At 43.5% G+C, this 25,302-nt stretch overlaps 1 protein-coding gene across 1 annotated transcript; it reads left to right on the top strand.

Annotated features, from left to right (window-relative positions):
• The first annotated feature begins 4,342 nt into the window (after positions 1 to 4,342).
• LOC133926825 (uncharacterized) lies at positions 4,343 to 12,022 on the top strand. Its single transcript, XM_062372948.1, has 3 exons — positions 4,343 to 5,103; positions 9,557 to 9,682; positions 9,983 to 12,022. The coding sequence occupies exons 1-3, from the start codon at positions 4,612 to 4,614 to the stop codon at positions 11,714 to 11,716; spliced, it is 2,352 nt and encodes a 783-aa protein (XP_062228932.1). The 5' UTR covers positions 4,343 to 4,611; the 3' UTR covers positions 11,717 to 12,022.
• Positions 12,023 to 25,302: the final 13,280 nt, after the last annotated feature.

The raw sequence follows: 25,302 nt of genomic DNA, 5'->3' as shown, positions 1-25,302 counted from the left end.
ACTTATGGGGTTCCTCTGACAATGGTTGTATGGAGACATGGGACATTATCATATGATGTTTTATACGTTCCAAATCTCATCTCCACTGCCTTAATGTAACTCTAATTATGTAACAACTCTCCTCAATTGCTCTAATTATTGGTCTGAGCTTATAGTTTAGGTTATCCACAATCTACATATATAACATTAGCAACAAAACTGGACAACATGTTTATGTGGTACTTCTCCAATTCTTCTAACTCATAAATGTGCTTTGTCACTATCGAGCATTCTCAGTAATCAATCCACTTTCCCACCAATAAATCGTTCCTTGTATGGGTGAGCATACATTTTTTTTTTTACACAAACCAGCACCAAGTAATCAATCTCTTTGATTGCTTAAGGACAATAGGTTGCCTCTTAAAAGTCTATATGCAAAATTTATAGGGCCGTCCAGATTTGATGAACCGTAGCTGCAGAGTGCACCTGGAGCATTGATCAAAATTCAAGAGGTGAATTATCCCAATTCTATCAGCCTACGGTGCCCTGTTTGCTACATCAGCTTGACGTTACCTTACCTGCTTTATTTTCTCCTTGGATTCCAGGTGCTGTACGACTGTAGGAGTAGCTCGTGGATCTGTCAAATTTCTCTGCTCATAATTCATAATTCGAGACACAATTTCTTTGGCTGCAGGGAAAGAAATGACGAGAAATTTGTCGTGCTTCGCTGCAGCTGATGGCGTCGGGATCCCTGCGCCGCGCTTGGAGTACTGCCTCCAACGGGCAGGTTTCCTATTCCTAGTGCTACGGGGAAAAGAAAAAGGAACAAGCGATACTACTCTACCTGATAGGTCCCGCCCTACCCATCAGCACTCTCATTATTATGCCAACGTCACGTCGTGCACAGCTTCAGAGGCCCCTGCACGTGACACGTTCCGTGCGCCTTTCGGCAAAGCCACACGCGGGGTGTGTCGTTTGGTTGGAGCCGCATTGGGTAGTACCGGTATTCGAAACAATTAAAAAATAGACTATATATATAGTATCGTATTTATTAAAATGTATAATATATTAATATATTTATAAATTTAGTTTATATATTTGGTATTTTAAATATTGAAGACCTGATTTTGAAATATGAGGCATGGAAAATGGGTGAATCTACCTGCATTCGGTACATCAGATACCAAAAACGGTCTGTGAGTTGTCAAATACGATATACAGTGTCATATTTAGCACATCTGATACCGAATACAGCCGACCGTGCTGTGCACCTCACTCGCCGGAGAAAGGTCTTGTTTGTTTCAGCTCAGGATTATAATAAACGGCTTATAAATGGTGAATTATAATAAGTTAAATTATGATAAGTTGGAGGGAAATAAGATGTGAGCTGTTTGGCAAGCTAGATTATTGGTAAAAATTTATAATACCCTCAATAGAAGCGGGGGATTCGGGTGTAAGATAGGGGGAGTGGCATTGACGGGTAATTTTCCCTAAATTTGATGGGCAGTATAGTAAAAGACCAAAATAAACCAAAATAAGCTGAAATAAGCTCATTTTTATAACTTATGAGATTATTATAATCTGTGCTTCAGTTTATAATAATCTGAACAAATAAGTTAGCTGTTTATTTCAGCTCAGAACAAATAAGCTAACTTATTATAATCCTGAGCTGAAATAAACAGGACAAAGAAACTAGTTTGTACGTATGCGTTTAAATTTTTTATATTTAACTCTCAATTTTATTTGAGAGTATAAAATAGTCTAAAACTGTTAAACATTTTTATGAATAAATTAGAGCTCACTAGCAACCCGTTTTAATTGGTTTGATCTAAAAAGACTGAGCCAGTATTTAATTAAATTCTCTAAATAAGCATACTTTATAAATTCTAGCAATTTTTAATCTCTTAAATAAATTCTTAAAAATCTAGAAAAGTTCACTAATATTCTTCTCATATGATGTACTAATTTATAAAAATATTTTCAACCCTAGGTTATTTAGTGAAAAATGAGTTCTTTTTAATGCTCTATTTATATGCATTTTTATTATTTTTAATTCACATGAAATGATAAACATTCATATAAAATAGAGCATTATAAAGGCTTAATATTAATATAAGAACAAAGTTTTGTGTATATTTGAAATTTTTTTATTCAAATTGAATTAAAAAAGAATATCACATGAAATGATAAAAATACATATAGATGGAGCATTACAAAGTAACTCATTTTTTAACCAAATAACCTAGTGTTGAAAATATTTTTATAAATTATTACATCACATGAGAAGAATATTAGTGAATTATCTAGATTTTTGGGAATTTACTTGAGGCATTAAAAATTACTAGAATTTATAAAAGTATGTTTATTTGGAGAATTTTAATTAAATATTGGCTCAGACTTTTTAGATCAAACCAATTAAAACGGGTTGCCAGTGAGCTTTAGTTTGCTCACGAAAATGTTTAAAAATTTTGGACTATTTTTATACTCTCCTACAAAATCAAGAGTTAGATAAAAAATTTAAATGCACATGTACAAATTCTTCTAGCTTCTTTCTCCGGTGAGCTAGACGCACAGTATGGTTAGCTGTATTCAATATCTAAGTTACCAAATATGGTATATAGGTGTCGAATACATATCGTTTATGGTATCTGAGATATTGAATATAGTGTACAGTATCGTATTTAGTACCTTAGATATCAAAATCTGACGTGCCACCTATTTTCGGTGCCTCGCGTTCTGAAATTGGGTTTTCAGTGTTTGAGATGTCGAATACCGATGTTAAATTTATAAATACATCGATATATTATTTATTTTAACAAATATAGTACCGTATCTTGTTTATTTCAAGGTTTTTGCCACTGGTATTTACTACTGTAATTGGATTGATGATGGTCCGGCTACCTCCTCTTCTCGATCCCCACAACGGCGTAGCATGTAGCTTTCTGCAACCATCGCAGTGTTCTTCATTTTTCATGCCTAAACAATCCACTCGTGCGAAAAAAAGAAAGAGGTACGTTTGCATTTTTCACGACATTTTCAGTTCCACCAGAAATATTAAAAACTTCACTCCTTTCGAATGTAGCCTCGGCTCATGCATCTAAAGTCCTATTTATTTGAGCTTTTATAAGAAATGGCATCTTCAGAAGCTTGTTTGCAGAGAAAGTATATTTAGACTTGTTTCTGCCTTCCAAGTTTTATAATAGAAAATACTAATTTTACTTCTCAAAAATTATAACTAGAAACTAGGAAAAATAGACTAAGAAGCCAAAAACCCGAACAAACAGAACCGACTAAAATAGAGTAGGTAAGTACGCATGGCGCCTTTTTTTATGCTATTTTCAATAGGCAATGAGAATCGATGTTGCCAGAAAATCAACCACATTTTGGATCAGCCAATCATTTTGAGATTTGCCCAAGCCATAGTGCAAAATTAGCTTGGGACAGCCACTATGTACCAGGTTGTTGACATTGTTCGAACCAGCAACCTATAATTGCCTTCTTGTCATCACGCTTTGTCGTTCTCAGATCCATCTCATTTATAGCCAAAGTTGCAGTGGACACCATCGTCGTCACTGTTTGCCCCACGCAATTCACTGCCTTTTATCTCATCGTTACGCGACTAATAATGGCGCTAGTAGCTACTACTATATCTACTATCCTGTTCTTTTTTATTTATCTTGCTGATTTTTCAGGGTCTTTAACTACTATTCTTCATAATAGTGTATCAATATATACTAATAAAGTTAAATCTTTTATGAAATTTTTTCTAAATAAAAATCTAGTCATATAATTCTATATAGCTAGTCTTAATAGTTTTAAATATATTACTATATGGATTCAAAAGGACAAATAAAAAATAATAGAGGTAGTATTGTTGTGGTTGCTACAATGTCACCACTGTACCATTGGACACAATCATCTTAGTTTGCTCACACAATTCATCATCGTCATCACCCCTCTAATACATGCCCTATATTTGTTATTCTCAGCAATGTCGTCGTCATCTCAACATATCTCTATATTGCCAATTAGTGGCTACATGAATATGAAGTTAAGATTTGGTTTGGCAGAGCCTTGATTTCTCACTCTTCGTTAGATTTTAAGGTTATAGACTATAATGAATTAATTTAAATTATTATTTTTAATTTAAAATATAAATAAGATACCTCACACAAATACCGTAAGTATACTAATAGTTTTAACTTCATAAATTTTTGAATCCAATAATATACGGCTCTAAAAAATTCTTAAAGTAAGATCTGTGCCAAACAAACAATGCACCAATCGCAAAGGCACGATTTTCTTTTTTTAAGAAGAGAACAAGGACTGATATATGTAGCACACTTGCTTTCACATCATCACATGGCCATCACAACAGGCACGATTCTTCCTCCGACTTCCCCTTCCCGGCCCAGCTTGCCAGTCGCCCCCTCCCCCGCGTCTCCCTTCACACTTCTCTCTCTCCCCGCATCTCTGAACCCACCAGATACAGATTTGTACTGTACACAGCGGAATAGCAGAGGAAAGGAAGCTGAGAGAGCAGAGAGTATGATGGCTCAATAGTCAGAGAAGAAAGGGTTGGGCTGCAGGGGAAGGGGGGACACCCAAGATCGCAAAGGCAAAGCGGCGGCCATGGAAGTGGAGCCACCACCGGCTGCCGTGGCAGCCGCGCTTCTGAAATGCCGTGGTGACGGTGGAGGTGGTAAGGTCTCGAGGAGCTCGACCCGCGAGGCCACCGCGGGGCAGCCGCAAGAACCGGACAGCGCCGACGCCGGCACCACCCCCGGGACAGCCCGTCGCCGCGTGGAGGAGGAGGAGGAGCCGCTGCGGCGGGGGCTCGCGGCGGCGCGGGCGAGGGCGCGGCGGAAGGCGGGGCACGCCACGCCGTCGCCGTCCTGGAAGCTGGAGGCGTCGCCGCCGCGGCCAGAGGAGGAAACGCCAGCCGAGGCGGAGGCGGGGAGGAGGGGCGCGCCGGCCGTGTTGGCGTCGGCGCGGCAGCTGGGCGCCACCCTATGGGAGATCCAGGACGTTATCCGGGTCGCCGGCGCTGGGCGCCGGATCCGTCGCCGCGGCCGTAGGGCGCCCGCCGGCGACGAGGCGGGTGCGGGTGCGGATGCGGATCGGGTAAGAAATTTGTTAGCAGCGTCGCTTTTCCCCGGTCAACTCGATGACGTTGATTGTTTGTATGTGTGCATCATGCACTGCTTTCCTTTCCATCTTTTTGTTGGGTTCTTGATTGCGTCGTTCGATCTTGCGTCAAATTACGCAAGCAACTTTGCTTTTTTGTTACTTTTGGTGGATTAGTAGCGAAGTGCTGCTACCTATGTATGTTAAAATGATCTGTTTTGAGTGCTTATCAATGTTGTCAAATAGATGCCTTTCTGTGACAATTTCAGATAGAAGGCAAAATGGAGTCGCGGATCATCTCTCTGGTTCCGTAGGCTTCTTGGGATTTTACGATTTATTGCGTTATAAGATCCTAGGCAGCACAATGTACATCCTCTTCAGTTCTTTATGACAAACAATTCAAAGCCCAGAATCTAGCACCAAGCACACTGTGCTTCCGTCAGTTATCGGTATGATAGTATCCCTGTGAGATTTGTAGTGTACTCTTGTAACTTGTATAGGTTTTACATATTTCTTCTCCACCTACTTTTGTTGGATTGTCAAGGGTAGCAAGTAATGCGCAATAAAAGCTGCGTCCTAGTTTTGTGATAATTTTGTCTGAACGACCCTTTCAATTTAGTGTTTGCTGGTACTTATTTGACTCATGAAGTGCTGGCCATATGGTAGATCTGTAGATGGCCACTGTATAGTACACTGTAGTGATTTCGGCTTTAGTTGCTTGAGCGATAAACTTCAACACCAATTCTGTCGATCAGTAACAGCTATAGAATTTTTTTCCTCAGATAGTACTGATAGTCTGCCTACTATAGTGGTTGTTTACTTGCCTTATATAGCTCCCGATTATCTGCCTTTTGTGGCATCCTGTAGATGTATATATTCAGGCCTAGAGTCCTCATGATGAATACTAGTGCTATTCATAACTAGAGCGTAAGCTAGAGTTAGGGTTTTTTTTTCTTTTCTCTGGCCGCCGGTCCTTTGCGCGTTGTAGTTGCGCCTGCCCACCACCACCATCTTGCTAGTGTGTTCTTCGTCTTGAGCATGTTTCTGGTTTCTATTCCATGACGCCAATTTGCATCTTGATCGCCAAATCCACTTCATCCATACCATGTCGAGTTGCTGCTCTTCGTTCTGAGCCAATGTTTGTCAATGTGTGGATAGAAGTCGACGCATGGTCCTCCCTGTTGCTTCCTCTTCTATCAGCAGAATCTTCTTCTGCCAGATTTGCTACCAAGAACCGCCACCAAGGTCCATCGTCATCAGCTTGTCGTGGATCCACCATCGTCGGCTCATCGCGACCTCACCCCTGTTTGCGTCGTTGCGAACCCGTTGCCGTCTGCCTGTTCACCTGTCGTAGACTCGTCAAACGCCGTCGCCACCACCGCCGTCGTCGTTGGATCTTCGTCGCCAACTCCGTTGTCATCGCTACATCTTCGCCGCTACCTCTGTCGTGTTCTTTGTTCTGAGTAGCGTTTCAACCCTCTTGTAACAGAGTAACATAGTAGCAAATCGGTTTTGTTAAAAAAAAAAGAAAGAAAGAAATGTCGTTCTCTTCTGGTCATGTCTCTGTTCCATGCTGCTCGGTGCTTTTCAATGGCACATCTTTTGACACGCGTGGGATTTTCTTTCTGGAGAGCTACCTTGTCCTCCTATTACCGCCGCATCTTTTGAGGCTCAATTCTCCGATAACAGAACATGGCGGGATGAGGATGCTCGTGCATGCTTCATTCGTGTTGCCAATATGCAGGAGCGCTTTGCCGATGATGTTGGTATGGACATTACTCAGCAGATCTAAGAAGCTCTTCATCGATGCTATGAGCCTACTAGATAGGCTACTTTTCTCGTTGTTATACGTCAGGAGCAGGCCTTGCAGTAGGTGACTCTATAGTTGATGAGTTCTTTGATCAGGTGTCTACTGCATGGTGTCAACTTGAGACTCTTGGACCCAAGCTATCTCCTAGCACGTGTCTGTCTTGTCATTCTCAGAAGATTCATTTGGAGCTCCGTCATACCTACGACTTCTTAACACGTCTGCGGTCCAAGTTTGAGCCTCTTCGTGCTCAGCTCCTCGCTCATGATCCCCTTGTGTCTCTGATTAATGCTCTTACTGTTCTTCGTACTGAGGAGGCTCATCTTCGTTCTGCTGGTGTTCTCCAGCTACCTTCAGTTCTGGCTACTCATTCATCTGCGCCTTGTTCTACTATCCCTCCACCAATGGCGCCTTCTTCTAGGAATGGCGGGGGTGGTGCTGGTTTTCATTGCATCTACTGTGACAAGGATGGCCATGTGGAGGCCTATTATTCTGGAAGAAGGATCTTCATTGTACAGGGTGTCCTCCTAAAGGTACTGGTGGCTCTTCAGGCACCGGAGGTTCTCAGCAGGGTCTTATTGGTTCTGACACACCGGAGATTCTTATGCTGCTTAGTCGCCTTGTTGTCTCTGCACCCACTAGCGCTTCTGATTCTATCACAACGGCTTTTGCACTAACAAGTTTGGTGCTTCTGCCTCTCAATTTTCTGGTGATGGATCACCATCCACTTAAGATACTTTCCCATGGATCCTTGACTCTGGTGCTTCTTTTCATATGACTCCCGATCACACCAGTCTTTTTTTCATTAGTCCTCTGTTTATTCCCATTACTGTTCAGACTGCCGATGGTTCTCCGCTCTCGGTTGCAGGATGAGGCACCCATTTATTCTTTTCATGTTCCTGATGTTTTGTATGTTCCTAAACTAACCATGCAGCTTATGTCCAGCGGGCCAGCTCACAGATCATGGCTGCCGTATTATCCTTGATTCTGACTCTTGTTGCGTTCAGGATCGCAACACGGGTCTCCTAGTTGGTATTGGCCCTCACCGTTGTGTCTCTCAGCGTCTATGGGAGCTTGGCTGGCTTTGTTTTCCTTCCGTTGCCTTAGCAAGTCTTGTCGGCTCGGCTTTAGCTGCTTCATTCACTTCGTCCTTCGCCCAGTGGCATGATCGTTTGGGACACCTTTTTGGATCGCGTCTCTCTGCCCTTATTCATCGTGGTTTTTAGGGTTTGTCTAAGGTAGTGTATCTTTAGATTAGTGTCAAGGTTGTACACTTGGCAAACAAATACATCTCCCCTATTGTTGTAGCAAGTCAGTGTCAAAGAGTCCTTTTAATCTTGTTTATTCTGATGTATGTGGTCTAGCTCCCTTCGTTTCGGAAGGGGTCATTGATACTACATTACTTTTGCAGATGATTTTTCTTTCCACACTTGGATCTATTTTTTGTCACATTGTCGCGATGCTTTATCTATATATAAGAAACTTGCCACCATGATTCGTACTCAGTTTGACACTACCATTCGGGTTTTTCGTGTTGACTCTGTTGGGAGTACCTTTCTGGAGCTCTTCACAATCTTCTTTCTAAGCATGGAACTTTTGCCTAGTTCTCCTGTCCTGGTGCTCATACTTAGAATGGTATTGCTAAGTGTAAACAGACATCTCCTTGAGACTGCTCGTGCTCTTATGATTGCATCATTTGTCCCGCCTCATTTCTGGGCTGAAGCTGTTTCCAGTGCCACATATTTGACTAACATGCAGCCTTTGTCCGCTCTTCAAGGTGGGATTCCTCTCGAGTGCCTTTTTGGCCTTCGCCTTTTTGGTTGCGTGTGCTATGTTCTCCTTACCCCTCGTGAGCGCACCAAGTTGACTGCTCAGTCTGTGAGTGCATCTTTCTTGGTTATAGTGCCGAGCATAAAGGGTATCGCTTCTGGGATCCCTTCACCCGGTTTGAAGTGTTCTAGTGTAATGTGTAGATGGGAGCATAGCCCCGTTATTTTTAGAACTTCATTGGTTGATTATTTTAAGAGTGTCCAAACAATAAGCTAAGTAAAACAAAAAGAATATTAAAACAAATAGCCTCCGAGGACATCTAATATGGACTAACGATGGCGATGAACTGGCTAATATGTTTGGTTTGCATGCTTGACTAGTATCTGTGTGCGATTGGGCTTCAATGTGAACTTGTATCTGGTATTCAAATTGCATGATTGATTGTTGTGATTGTATTTCTTTTTATTGTTTATAACATTTTCCTCAAAAAGATTGTGTCGCTAAGGGCACATACGTATCTTCTGCTCCTTTTGTATTGTTTGGTTTCTTTGCTGTCTTCATTATGGCAATTTTGTTTTTCAGTGCTTTCCCCTAATCTTTGCTTCTGTTTGGCCAAACTACATAATGATCCTGGAATATTTAGCATGCCTGTATGTGGTGTTTATTTGAAGACAGAAATGCTTTTGGTTGAAGGGGCCTAAGGTTTGGGGCTTTTTCTTAGTTTTCCTGACACCATTCATTCCGAATTTTTCTTTCATTGGTGGGATTTAATTGGCGGCAATCTTGCTTTCTACTGTAATGTCACAGCTTGGTGTTTTTCTATTTCACAAAGCCATGCATACTGATTTTCTTAAGTTTCTCCTTACATTTCAGCCACGGAGTTCAGGTGGCTGTGGAGCGCATCTTGCAGCTTCGTTGATGGAACATGACGAGTTACACAAAGAAAGATGTCACTCAAGACAGCCTCTTTCTCCTGCTAGTTACACTAGCTCAGTTGGGGTACGTAGACATTCGCTTTCTGTACAATCTTACTGGTTTCGTTTGATGTTTTACTTAGGGCATTAAGAAGAAATACTAGTTGTGCCAACATGCTGCTGTCTTCTGTCTCAGCCTTGTCTATATAGGAATTCATGGACCGCATTGTACTGGTCAATTTCAAGAGATCTATTTATCATCATATTCTGTTTTTTTTTTTTTGTATCACTGTGATGCCATTGCATATTATTGGTTTAGATTTCTGCAGCTCGAAACACTTTTGAATCAGCACATATTTATAAAAACTGTCCATTCATTTGACAGGCAGGAACAATAAACCTTGTCAGCCCAACTCGGTCATTGGATTTCAATGCTAGATCTAGGCAGGCAAGTTATGATCTTAAAACGTCAACAGAGCTATTGAAAGTTCTCAATCGAATTTGGAGCTTGGAAGAACAGCATGCAGCTGATGTGTCAGTAATGAAGGGATTGAAACGAGAATTGCAGCATGCCCAGGCATGCATTCAAGAACTCATGCAAGAGAGGCAGCGGTATCACCACGAAATTGATTCTCTATCCAGGCAAGTCACTGAAGACAAAATGGCTCGGAGAAACAAGGAGCAAGAGAAGATCAGAGCAGCCTTTCGTTCACTGCAAGAGGAGCTTGAAGATGAGAGACGTCTTAGGAAACATTCTGAAACTCTCCATAGGAAGCTAGGGAAAGAGATATCTGAGATGAAGTCAGCATTTTGCAAGGCTGTGAAGACTCTGGAGAAAGAGAAGAAGGCAACCTGCCTGTTGGAAGATCTTTGTGATGAGTTTGCAAAAGGAATTAGAAACTACGAGGAGGAAGTCAGGGTGTTAAAGCAAAAGCATGTAAAGGAGTATGAGCACAAGTTTGATAAGTCAGTAGTTCATATTTCAGAAGCATGGCTTGATGAGCGGATGCAGATGCAGAAAGCTGATGTGAGGGAAGATTTGCCCGCAAAAACCTCAATAACAGAGCGGCTGAGCAGTGAGATAGAGAGTTTTCTTCATCGTACTAAAAGATCAGGTAGCTCCAAGAATGATAAGTTAGACATTGGTAATGAAAAGCGAAATGCAAGTTTGTGCCGGCAGTCCCTTGAGTCTGTGCACCTGAATGGAGCCACTAGTGCTCCTCAGTTAGCTGAAGATGATGACAGTTCTGTTGCCAGTGACTTGCATTGCTTTGAACTGAACATGCATGGAGGTGCCATTAAGAATCATGACCTTGCAGGAACTCAACGGAGGGTCACAGGCTGCATGCATTCACAAATGAGAAGACTGGAATATTCCAATGGTGTATCTGTTGAAGGTTCACCCATGTCAAATGCACCACCTTGCTCAAAGAATGAAAAGGCGAGGTCTAGCATTGGCAGACAACAATTTATTGCTTCTACACCAGAAATTAGCTCACACAATGATGCCAGCATTGCTCCTATAGATGCCATTAAGAATCATGACCTTGCAGGAACTCGACGGAGGGTCACAGGCTGCATGCATTCACCAATGAGAAGACTGGAATATTCCAATGGTGTATCTGTTGAAGGTTCACCGATGTCAAATGCACCGCCTTGCTCAAAGAAAGAAAAGGCGAGGTCTAGCATCGGCAGACAACAATTTATTGCTTCTACACCAGAAATTAGCTCACACAATGATGCCGGCATTGCTCCTACAGATGAGCAGAATGAAACTGTTATGGCCCAAGTCTCCCGACGATTACATGATGACCTGCTGAAGATCAAAATAGAGGCCCCTCAACATGCATATCTAGGGCAAAAATCAAACCACCCCCGGACAAATCAATTGCGTGAATATACTATCTCACGGGATATTTGTGATGTGGGCAGTCCAGCACGGCAGCTGAATAACCAAGGTAAATTGTTGGACCGTGAAATATCTGAATCCCCGGCACATCAGCTGCTAGGCACAAAGGAGAATACCCTGAAGGCAAAACTACTGCAAGCAAGGTTAGAGGGGCAGCATGCTCGAATGAGCGCATCAGTATACCCCTTGATCAGCACAAGAAAGAAATGAGAACGCAGCTGACGCTCTTGAGCTCCCAGGTTTTCATTCCATGCAACATGTAGTTGCAACTGTAAGATATATCTGACTTAATAACTGAATATTCACTTGGGGCAACGCTTTCCAAGTGTTCCTGCACGCCCCCAAGTTGCAGGTTACGGGAATCCTAGCTCTATCTGCATATGAAACATAGTTTCATTGTAGATTTGATCTGTTAATCGTCTGACTAGAATCGAATGGAGGTGGACTTGGTAATCACATCTTGTAACTTTTGTATAGTGTTAAGCTCTAGTAATTGCTTGCTTTTGCCATGACCAATCTTCCGTTTTATTTTTTTTACTTTTTTGTATTTGATTTGCATATGCTGTTATATCACTTTCTAATTTCCTCGGTTCCTTTGAGTAAAATTCTCCCAAAAAGTTGAAAAACACAAAACAAAATTTCAACTCATGGCACTGTAAAACCTGAAATGGAATCATCCACAGATATTGTTTCCAGTTCCCAATCTTTATGGAATGATGCCTGCCCGAATTTCTGACCTGCTATGATGGTCTTCATTGTTCTGGTAGTAACCGTACACTGCATTTGTCTTGCTTTTTCTTATGGTTGGGGTTGGTTCCAGTACAGTTGGTAGATCGAAATCTTACAGCCTGGGCCATCATGCTAGATCGGAACCAAGGTGAGGCATTCAAGGGCCGTACTGCTACATCTTATAATTCGCCGTAAAGAAAGCAATAAGAAAATGCCGTGCAAGCTGCAATAATCCTGGAAAAGTCATTGTACCTATGTGACTATGACAGGGAAACTGAGCTGTAATTCAGCGGCTAAAACATCGTTGTTGTATGATTCATTCATCATGAATTATGCTCGAGATTCACGCTATGTGCTGTATTTTGCAAGGGTGCATCTCTTTCTTATGAGCTTTTGTATTTTATTGGTGTTGACACTTTTATACCGAAAATGACAGAAAATTTGAATCTTGAATCAGCTTGGTACAGCACGCTGTTGCCTTCTCGTGTTAATATAAACCACACGAAAAAACATATTTTGCATGGACAGTTTACAGATCGATGATTAATAAACAAAATCAAAACGCATCATGGTATGTGCAATTGAAAATTCAATAAATCATTTTTTTCTAGTTAAAAGCCACAAGTTCGGTTGAGAGTTTTTTCTTAGCGAAGTTGAGTTGAAAGTTGATTCCATTTTTAGTTGATCTCTGGAAAATACAGCTTAAACTACATTGCAATTTAAAGCTCCTGAAATTAAGCTGAAAGTTCATCCAACTTTTGGTTGGAAACCCTAGTATTTCAGTTTGAGAACTTTGAGTCTTTTTTGTAGAGCTCTTATGATCCAAATACTATAAGAGAAATGATTCTCTGAGGAAAGTGATTAACTGGTTGAAAGACTCTCTAATAATTCTTTAGGGTAAACTCTACAAAGGAGTAATTCTGTGGGGAAGTAAATAAGAGGATGTAGCGAAAATGGCCTAATTAGATCATGATTGTGATTTTGATGATTAATGACAATATAGTCAATGGAACTAACATGTTCGTCAAGAATATATGTTAGGAGATCTCTTGGATGCAATACATTAATAAGCCACCGCAGCTGGGATAAAGTTTGATTGAATTGAAAAAAGTCCCGGATAAATTGTTTTCACTGGAAGGTCCGGCACTGGAAGAGTTGCACTCACCAGAGCATTATGCCTAAAGGCAGGTAGCCTCATCGGATGATCCGGTGATAAAGAATATACACGTCGGAGCAATTCTGTCAGAAGGGGTCTGAGTGGATTGCACTCACCGGAAGTTCCGGTGATGAAGACACACACCGAAGGCTTCACAGAGCATTTAACAGAAGGTGTGAAAAATTCAGAAAATGAGAAGTTCTATACACCGGAAGGTTCAGTGATGAAGATAGTGCACACCGGAGTATTTTTTGCAGAGAAAAAGTTTGGTGCGGTCTGGCTCAGAATAACTCACCGGATAGTCCGATGATGAAGAGGATGTATACACCGGAGTATCCAGTGTTCAGAAGAACTCTGAGTGGAGTTCCAACAGCTAGTTTCTGAGAATGTACACATTGGATGGTCCGGTGCTTGTATCTCTGTTAACGTCGGATCATTCGGTGTTCACAGAATATGTGAGCCGTTGGGATAACGGCTAGTCCACGGGGTTGAGGCTATAAATACCTCTCCACTCATTCATTTGGAGTAGCTGGAGTCCAGAGAAATTCTTGTACACATAAGAAGACATCCAAGCCATCCAAGAGCATAAAGTGTTTATCCAAGGCGATTAAACACAGTATTAGCAAGTGATTAGTGCTTACAGGCCTAGAGAGAAGAGTTGCTAAGTGCTGCAACTTAGAGTGTGGATCAAGAAGTGATCCAAGCTTGTACCTCTAGTTACGCCGGCACCTTGGAGTCTTTGTGACTCGCCAGTAACTTGTTGATCCTCCGACTTGGTGTGGAGCGGCGACAAGAGGATTGTGAGGGGACGTGGAGACCCTTGTCTTTGTGACTAAAGCTCCAAGTAAAGATGGTGTACAAGTGACCAGAAGAAAGGTTAGTGGTGAGACTTTGCTTTGGTGGCTTAGTGGCTTATCGTGCTTCATGCCTTATCTTGCTAATTTGGTATCTCAAGAGCTGTGACTGGAAGAGACTTGACGACCGGGAGCATATCCTTTGTAGAGCTCCAACGTGGACTAGGGTGGCTTGTGTGCCACCGATACCACGGGATAAAAATGCCTCGTGCCGAGTTTTTCTCTCTACCTCATTTACGTTTCCGCATTTACTTACTTGCAATTTACCTTGCAATTCTCTTAAGCGGTAGAGTAGACACACTAGATAAGCCTAAAGCACATTAGATAGAAATTGAGATAGGCTTATCATGTGAAAGTTTTAAATAGTTTTAAGTGTCCTAATTCACCCTTCTCTTAGGATGTCCTCGATTCTCTTCAGAGGAAACTGGTTTTTAAGCTCTCAGCATCTAGTTTATTTCAGGGAATCACTCTGAAAGCTGAAACTAAAAACTATCGTATGACAGAGCTCTTACTAATTTTACTCTGAGAGTTTTGTCAAACAAATCCTTAGAATAGACATACTCATGAGTTGGACTTGGGAGACGGAAGTAGGGGCAAGATCCAAGAAGAGGGTGTTGGAGGAGGATTATCGGGGCCTTGTGAGTTTGGTATGCCAAAGAACACCATAGATGGATCTAATTTCGAACCAATACAAAAATTTCCAACTAGAAATGCAAATGAATAACATAGTGACCTACAGATCTTACACTCGCAAAAAAAGACCTGGAGATCTTACTTGCTCAAGAAAAAAAAATGAAATAAGACCACAAATTTTGCCCTAAATGATTTCTTGCCCAACGACACTTACAAAATTGACACCAGCTTAATGAAAATACTTTAGAACAGCATGTCTGATCTACACAAGAGTGCTTCATGGATTTAACATGGAAAGACTGTATAACAATGCAGATGCTTAAAGAGACTCTTTCAGAAAAAGCCTGTCTTTTTCACCTAGGAATAAAGTACCCATCTTGTAGCATTGGTGCTTGTTTAGACATCGATGCTTGATTGGTGCTTACCTCTGCTCATAAGTTTGCGAAATTCTCTAGGCACCTGTTGAAAAAGAGGTGCTTCAATGGAGGAGCTTGAACTCTTAGATGTGTGTTTAATGTTTTGGCATAATAAGCATCTTCTCAAGCACGACCATTGCATATACCCTAAGAGAAGAGTGTGAAACGAATGGGTAAGGCATTTGGTGCGCGCACACACAAATAAATAATCAGTCTATGCTACTGTAACTTACAAATAAGAGATGTTTTGAACATCATATCCAAAACATGACTAATAAATATTGTTTCGTGCGGTATACTAATAAAGTTCCGGTACTAAAAATTTATGACACAAAGTAACTGTATTGGCTATTTTAGTTTGGCCGACATGAAGTTCGTAAAGTAAAAGTAAGAAAAAAAGACAGAAGTGAAAAACAGATCAAATCTTAATTAGACATATTCCTTTTAATTTTTGGATACGCTGGATCTGGTTCTAATGGTCAAAAGAAGGGTAGGACAAGCATCTACAACCACCAAGAAAATTATGATGTCTGCAAGTGGAACGGCTTGATGTACTCTCTGCTCGTGCAACACGTGAACCACCACCTAATACTCATATAGATTTGCTATAAGAATTTAACTTTCCTAAATTTAAGTTTTACAGTTATACTATAGGAACAAATAATGTTCACAAGCATGGTACCACATGCCAAAAATATTTAACATGTGATATTCTGCAACAGTGGTGATATTTTACAGTTACAACAATAGTATGAGAGACATTTAAAGAAGAGTGGTTATTACACAATTTGTTAGCAATTCACTGCACTTGTTTAGAAAAAAGAACTGCATCTACAGACATGCAGTTCAAAAAATAATAATTACACTTTGAGACAGCTAGATTTCATGTTTTTAGAGTGGATCTAAATTCTAAAGATAAAAATGTTCATTTCTTTTCATATTTCAATAGAATACGTAGCAAGGAACATATAGGTGAAAAAACTGGATGATTGACCGAACATACCTCAGTTGCAGAAGGAGGTGCCTTACTCCAGACTAAACTGTATATATAGTTGAGGCAAGGCTTGGAGAGGATATGGAGCTCCACATAGTCCTAGCACGCTTTGACATTCATCACCTCCCACCGCATGCGTGCAGACTGGAAATTTCCGTGCCTCCCATGGATACCTGCTGCCTAGTGGATGTGATGGAGCGAGCTAGCGCTCGCACGTACACGACGAACAGAGATGGGAGAAGAGGGAGGGATAGGGAGTAGAGCAGAGCAGGTGCCAACACGAGAGTAAGATGGGGGGCATGGGTGCTAGCAAGATGAGAGGCGCCTCTATTTAGAGTGAGGTAGTGTCGGTGTATTGAGTAAAGGGGTACTCTGGCAAATGGGGCCCTGTGAGGGATATAATGGCCAGAGGCGTATATTTCCTAAAACTGGTTGGTCATGCGACTAGGCTATGGTTCCTGCGACCATTACAAGGCATACGCGACCAGTCTTCCTGCGCCATCACATAAACCCGCGATCGGCCTCACTAGTCGTAGGGCTGGATCTGACACAACCTATCCAATCGTATTTATTGACATCCACTCAAGTGTTTCCCTTCCCTAGGCGCCAACTCCAATGGACGAAGTCATGGACAGTGCAGAGGAGCATTGTTCCGTCTCGTAGCATTAAATACTACAGAGTGAGACTTTTGCAGGTCAACGCGGCACCGCACGACAGGCATGACGTTATAGTAGGCCGATCAAGCAAGTGGCTGGGGACAACACAAAGGGGCATTGTTCCATCTTTTAGCATTAAATGCTGCGGAGTGGGACTTTACAGACCAGCATAGCGGCGCACGACGATGAGATATACTGAGCCCTCCGAGCAAGTGGACATGTCTGGTTCTTCGTAATGATGGCTTGGGTTAGATATTAGATGAGCAAGGTTTTTGTTTCGACCTACATGTAAGTTCTCCTCCTCCCTACTATATAAAGGGATGAGGACCCCATTTGTAGAGTAGAGCAAATCAAGTTTGGCAGCTAGCTAAAACTACCTCTGTAACCAATTGAGATCCTTCATAACACAACACATAGGATGTATGGCTATTATTCTCCAGGAGGCTTGAACCTATATAACTCCATGTATCCCTGAGTCTATAGTACGCGCACACATCAATTCCTGAAACGCCATTCACACACCCGCTATCTAGCATACCTTGAAATCATTGTCAAGGACTAACCCTCGACATTTGGCGCGCCAGGTAGGGGGCCGCATTTTCATCATTTCATCAAGTTTGAAAAGCTTGATCAGGTTACCCATGGCCAAATCCATGGAAACCGCTGAGTCACGTTCCGAGGACCTAGGCCGTCGCGATGTATTCATCATGGGGTATCACCTAGATGAACCCAGTGTGCTCTAGGCATGGGACACCGAAACGGAGTCCAGGAGCTCTGAGACCCAACGCGAGGTCTGCATGCTGGACCATGCTGTAGGGGGCGCTACAGGCCCTCATGTCCCAAGCGTCGGCGGAGAACCCCCGGCTATACGCCTAGAGGGAAACCAGTTCGGCACCGGACATGCAGGTGCTTCGAGACAGCCCTCACATCCCTAGCGCCGCCCTAAGGAGCTCCTGCATAGGGCGCAATCTACAATGGTGTAATCGCCTAGGCCATCGTGCCACCCAAGCACCGAGGGCTCCCCCCTCACAACTTATCGCCACTCCATGCCCAGTGTCTTGACTACGAGACCATGACGCCGGTGCAGAACCTACAAGCCCTGCTAGTGCTCCTCAGCCACCCACCGGTACTTATACCAGAGGGCTCGCTTGTGACACCGTGGTTGCGCGATCTCGCCCTCCTGGCCGAGATCGTCCGACGATAGACCATCGCAAAGGCTGGTGAGGGTCATGGTTGCTAAGGGTCGTGACAGGGCCCACATTGGAATAGGTCCTATGCTCCCTCAACTACAGGGGATACTCATGGACCACCGCCACATCGTGACAGCCAACCCTCTGACCTGCGCGACTCTCTGCACCAATGTGTCCTCTGTGGCGTGATCTAGAGCTAGGTGGCCACTAGAGAGCAAGAGGATTGGGCAAGCAGACCTACCACATGCCTTCCCCCTGCAGGGAGGCATCGGACGGCTCTACCCCATCACTGGGACCCCGAAACTGCCGTCTCTCCCCCTGGGCTCGTACCGTCGCCCAATAATGAGTGGCTACCTGTTACGGGATAGGGTGCAATACCCTATCTACCTGGTTACGGGAGGTTCGCTGGCCGAACAAGTTCTGGCTGGTCATAGCCGATAAGTATGATGGCTTGACAAACCTGGAGGAGTTTCTGCAAATCTACACCACCATGGTGCAGGCTGCGGGAGGCCATGGGAAGATCATGGCCAACTACTTCCCTACCGCCTTGACCGGTTCCGCCCAATCCTGGCTGATGAACCTCCCCTATGGGTTGGTTCACTCCTGAGAGGACCTATATGACAAGTTCATCGCCAACTTCTAGGAGACCTATGCTCGACCAGGCGTCGAGGATGACCTATATCAGGTCCAATAGCAATAAGGAGAGTCACTGCAAGACTTCATACGGTGTTTCACCGAACACCGAAACACCATTCCAAGGATCATGAGAGTCTATGATCATACCATTCAAGCGGTGGGTCAAAGACCAGAAAATGGTCGAGAAGGTGGCCAGCTGGGTAATCAGAAGCACAACCGAGCTCTTCGAGCTCGCAGACATGTGCGCGTAGGCTGCTGAGGCCTGACAGGGGTAGATCGATGCCATGCCACGACCTGCTTCCGACTAGCCCACCTCTTCCAAAGGGGTCGGCCAGAAGGATAAGAAGAGAAAGCATAAGGCTGGACCTCCTGAGGTCTTGGCGGTCAAGCAAACTGGCCTAACACGCTGGCCTAACTGCCCGATCCACCATACAGATGCCCACGACCTGACCAAGTGCAAAGTCATTCGAGGCATCATCGACCAGGAGCTCGGGGAGTGCAAGCACAAGCACGACAAGGACGATGAGGATGGGCCGCCCCTGACCAGTCGGCACTGGGATACCAGTAGGCGGATCACATGGTCCACCACATCTTCGGAGGTGCCGTGACATATTCCTCTAATAAGGAATACAAGTTGGTGGTCCAGGAGGTGTGGGCGACCGCATCAGATCCGAGCCCGCGCTTGAAAAGGTCAAAAGTCTCGCTCACTTTCAACTAGGCCAACCACCCCGCGTGCGTCAAATGCCCTGGTCGCTACCCCATCGTAGTGGAACCCACAGTGTAGAACATCCGGCTGGGCCGCGTACTCATCGACAGGGGGAGCTCGATCAACCTCCTCTTCGCCAATGTGCTGGATGCCCTACATATTTTGATGAGCTCAATGAGGTCGTCTCCACCCTTCTTCAGGATCACCCCGGGCTCCTTGGCTAAGCTATTAGGGCATATCAAGCTGCCTGTTACCTTCGGCTCGCCGGACAACTTCAGAATTGAAAGGGTCTTGTTCGATATGGACAACTTTGGGACCGCGTATAACGCAATCCTTGGATGACCAGTGATGGCCTAGTTCATGGCCATTGCCCATTACGCATACCAAGAGATCAAAATCTCCGGGACAATAGGGGCCATCACCATTGTTGGCAACGCCAAAACAGCCATGCACTGCGATAAGAGGAGCCTTGACATGGTCGAGCAGACTTTCGGATTGTAGCCCATGACCGCTAAACCCAGCGGGTGATCGGTAAAAGTCCATGTCATCACCAGCCTAAATGATCGGCTCAAGGCAGTGAGCCTGGATGACATCGACCCGACCAAGTCAATCCAGATAGGGGTCGAACTGGACCCCTAATGTCTTTTGGCTTAAGAAGCTCTAGTGCCACTTACCAATGGTGCATTCTACTCATTCTTCGACCACAGCTTGGAAGAAACATTAAGGCATACATGGATGATGTGGTCGTCAAAAGCAGGACAAAGATAGACCTAATCGCAGACCTTCAAGAAACGTTCGACAATCTCCGGAAGTACTGCATGAAGCTGAACCCAGAGAAGTGTACGTTCGGAGTTCCGTCAGGGAGGTTACTCGGATTCCTTGTGTCACATTGAGGGATAGAGGTGAACCCTAACAAGATCAGGGCCATCGACCAGATGAGATCCCCGACCAGGTTAAAGGAGGTTTAGAAACTAACAGGATGTATTGCTAATCTAAGCAGGTTTATCTCAAGGCTAGGGGAGAAGGGACTGCACTCTTCAAACTCTTGAAGAAAAATGACCACTTCCAATGGACGCCAGAGGTAGAGGCAGCATTCCAAGAGCTCAAAAGGTACCTCTCTTGCCCTCTCATACTAACCGCACCTCGATCCGATGACGAGGTTTTGCTCTATGTTGCCTCAACACCATAGGTCGCGAGCGCGATCTTGGTCGTAGAGCGGGAAGGTCTCCAGCGACTAGTGTATTACGTCAGTGAGGTCTTCCACGTTGCGAAGGCTCAGTACCCACAAGCTCAAAAACTACTATGCGCTATCCTAATGGTCTCTCACAAGCTCAGACACTACTTTCAGGCTCACAAAATCAAGGTGATTTCCCCGTTCCCAATTAAGAAAATTCTCCATAATAGAGATGCGTTTGGAAGAACAACAAAGTAGACAGTAGAGCTCGTGAGATTCGATCTCCAGTTCATCTCCCGAATGTCTATCAAGTTTGATGCGCTGGTCGATTTTGTAGTTGAGTGGTTGTCCTTTGACCTCGAACAGGTGTAGTGACCAGAGGCAGACAAACACTAGACCATGAACTTCGACGAGATCGTTCACTTTAAAGGGAGCTGGGGCTGAAGTGGTTCTAACCTTACCTACTGGCGACATCCTTAGGTACATAGTTCAATTATATTTTCCAGCCACTAATAACACTGCTGAATATGAGGTCCTCTTATCCAAAATGCGACCAGCCTCCACACTTGGGATTAAATGACTACTGGCGATAGGGTACTCGCTACTAGTCATGAACCAGGTGCAAAAGGAGTTTCAGTGCTCTGACCCGACAATGGCGACATACCTCGTTGAAGTGAGAAGACTAGAGCGAACGCTTCGACAGCTTTGAGGTCAAGCACATCCCTTCCCTCACAAGGATACTTCCTAGCTGATGAACTGGCTCGTCTAGCTTCTTCTTGTGAATCTATCCTGGTCAAATTCTTTGAAGAAAGACTCTCACGACCATTCATCACGGTCTCAGGGCAATATGAAGGGGATGCTCCACTAAAAAATGGAGCATATGAGGCAACACCTTTGGAGGTAATGCCTCCTTCAATGCCGTCGACATTAGGCGTCCATCATATGGCCGCCCTGCTCGATTCGGCTACTGTCAGGACCCCGAACCCGGGTTCCCCTGTGCCTCCTGTATCAGTCCCTGGATCAAGTAGCTGATACGCACAGAATTCAACAGAATAATATCAAATACATACTTCGAATATAAATAAGTAAAATAAATACCTGAAAAGTGAAAAGATGGTTTGGTGGATAAGAATCTACAACAGAACAGCCAGGCAAAAGAGCCTACAACACAACGGAGCAAAACGACGATGCAACTCAATGCCACAGGCAACATGGGTGCGGACGCGACCTTAGACTTCTTCTCTTGACTTCATCTAGGTTGAGATTGATCTCCAACTCAACAATCTGAAAGCAACAGGACTGAGTACTGAAGGTACTCAACAAGTCATATACTACTTCAAGGGGTTGATAGATGCGTAATGGATATTTCAAGGATAAGGCTTTACAGCATAGTTTTAAGCGTAAAGCAGGTTTCATGCAAGTATCCAATTATATTCTCCACTGTTAATCCTTTTTAAATACATGTAACAAATCTTTTAAAAATAGTTTTAAAAGTAACAATTGTAGGCATCTTCCGTTGGTACTGAGTATCACCTCAAGTCCCTCAACGTATTAGAAGGTGACCTGGTAACAAAACTTTCGAAATAGTTTTAAAACCGAGTAACAAGCTTTATCTGGGGGGGTTTTGGTCCTAGGAGGGGCTATACCTAACTCCATAGTCCCTTTTATCACATTTGGTGTAGCTCTAGTACCACATAGCTTTTGGCGGATCGGGCCAGAAACCTCATCACACGGACATCTAGTCCACACACTCACTTATCAAGACACACACACCCGGAGTCTAGTCATCAGGGTTACTGCTTTCGCATGTCCATGACCGTGGACACGGCTATTCAAATAGGTTTACACTTTACAGAGGTTGTACAACTTTACCCATCCGATATGCTCAGCCTCCAACCGTTGCAAGCGCAGGAGTAAATCATACCGAGATCCTCCAAACACCTTTCCTGCCGGGCTTTTCTACATGATCCATCAAGCTCTTCAGGTCTCATATAGAGGGCAGACCCTCGATGATCGATTGGGGCGGAAACTCCTTCGTGTAGAACCTGAAGACACTTGGCTCAACGTTGCCTCTCAGGCCTCCTAGTATTATGCCCAACCCAGTCCGGTGAAAGAAGAGTCAAGTCCTGCCCATTCAGGACACATGGTTGCACGGGGGTGGCTAAGCATGACGGTGCAATGACTCGGTCCTTAAAAGGCCAGAGCAGGTATCTTCTAGCAATGAACACCACAAAGGTGACTCAATCCCCTAGGAGCATCCTCGTCTAGAGTACTACTCCACCTGCCCCCGCCAAAATAGTATTCACCCATTTTTACATATCTCCCACCATATCCCACACGATGTCAAGGATTTTACAACCATCATGAAATTCATAACCATCAAGGATTCATAGTATATGAGTTAACATTGATAACAATAAATCTTGTCTCCGAGGAGAAATGTTTTTTTAAAAGCGACGTCTCCGAGGAGACGTATTCCATCCTAAGCATGCTAGATATCAAGGCATCGCCCATCGCTAATATATTTAACAACAGGTATTCCTAGGGTGATATGTATTCTGAATGATGACATATAAGGCATGGCAGTGTTGATAGGATTAACTACTACAAGTAGTTTGAAAGAAAACACAATATATAGCACATGCGATAATAAGTTCGGTTTTAGTTGATCATATATATTATTTGAAAACCATAGGTTCAGTATAATCAAGGAGATAGGACTTGCCTTCATGAAGGGTCAATTCGCGATTGGTCTTGTCGCTTGAGTCATCCGGGGTTCTTCTTCATCGTTGGACCTTGCCTTCAGTTCCTTCCTTGCATTATTGCTTAGAACCTTGACTTCGAGCCTACACAGATTAACGACAAAAAGCGCACAAAAACTAAGCAAATGAACACCAGAACAAAACCAAGAAATACAAAAACGGAAGAAGAACGACTGAGGGAAAACGACGAAAGCTAAACTTAGCGAAGATGATCGGCAACTCTAAACAACACGAAGCTAATACACAGAGTATAACGGGATAATCTAGTGAAGCTAGGTTAAGCTGTTAACTCAGTTGTTTTATCAATTTAAGAGAAAGCCTAAACAATCACAATTAACTTGGTGAACGTTTATTAGCTTAATTGCCGAAAGACGATAGCTAGAGATTCTACGTGTAGGTGACTGCATGTGTACAAGCATGAATGTATGTGTAATACTTATGTCTATATGTATGTGAGCATGTATACATATATACGTAAGTATAACTCTAGACGATTATCTGTGCTTAAGTGTGGAGATTAAATATTCTAACATTGCACTAAATATGGTTATTTAGTGATTAACTTAATTACCTAGTGTTGTTTAATCTCCACACTAATTAAGCTATAACTTATTGCTATCATAAAAGCATACATGTAATTAATTAATTAGGTTAATCTATTCTTTGTATCTAATTAATTAATTTTCAAAAAGAGTATTCAATTAATTAATTATCAAAAAGAGTATTCAATTAATTAATTACCAATGTTAAATTTTCCTATCATATTCTATTAACATGTATTTATTTTTTTAACCGCTACACTAGTTAACTTATCATTAAGTATACTAAGATTAATCCTATAGCTTAATACATGAAATAACGATCGACTCCAATTAAAATAAAAGCAATCTTTAGTTTATTCTAATTAACAAAAGGATTAATCTAAGATTAAGCTAGGTTATCACATGCGACAATACTATGATCATAACTAAACATAATTATCAAATTATCTAACTTCAACTTTATTTATTAAAAGACGAGATCTAAATCTTGATTAAACGTCGCGACACGAAATAATTACCGGATGAGAAAATAAATGAACTCCAAAATTTACAAGTCTTGGCAGGGATGAAGATTATGATTTTATAGGAATATCGGCGAAAGAATCGCCAAAATCGGAGTTAAAGCGGAGGAGTTATTGATGTCGGAAGATTTATGGAAAAATAATCCTGAAAATAGAAAAAGAGCACTGTTTCATGGATTTGGTCCACGGGACTTGTGAACCGGAGGGAATTTTTGAGGAGGTGCACCGTGGACTGGCTTTTGGTGGACCGAGGCCGGCTTGGGTGGTTGGTCCACCATGGACCATGCCGGTGGACTCGGTCTGTTGGCCCACACGGTAGGGGGGAAAGGATAAGGCCGGCTGGCCTTATCTCCCGTGCGTGCGGAGCTTAGAGAGAGAGGGAGAGGGGGACCGGAGGGAGGAGATGGAGACAACGGCGGGATGGTGGCCGGTCGAGATGGGGAGCTCGGCGGTGGAGCTCGAATTCGAGCTGCGGTGGCACATGAGGAGACAACACAAAGAGAGAGGAAGGGCTCGACGGCGGGACAGCCAGAGGGGCGATCGGGGAGAGAGAGGGAGGGGAAGTGCCGGAGGGAGAGAAGACTAGCGGCAGCGGGTCGGAGGGAAGAAAAAAGGGTGACCGGCCAGGGGGGTGATGGCTGGGAGTTGAAGGGTGGCCGGACGGGCCAGGCCAGCGGCGGGGGGAGGGGATCTCGCCGGAGGGAGAGATGGCACCGGGATGGTGATGTGGAGCTAGAGAGGGGATGGCGGCTCGGCCACAATGGAATGATGGCCATATGCGACGCGAGCGGGCCAGCGATGGGCGGCGGCGGCACGGCACGACGCGA

Source organism: Phragmites australis, chromosome 8, assembly GCF_958298935.1.
Source record: "Phragmites australis chromosome 8, lpPhrAust1.1, whole genome shotgun sequence".
NCBI lineage: Eukaryota > Viridiplantae > Streptophyta > Magnoliopsida > Poales > Poaceae > Phragmites > Phragmites australis.
Note: the sequence above shows the minus strand (reverse complement) of the source record. Positions and strands in the feature narration are given on the sequence as shown.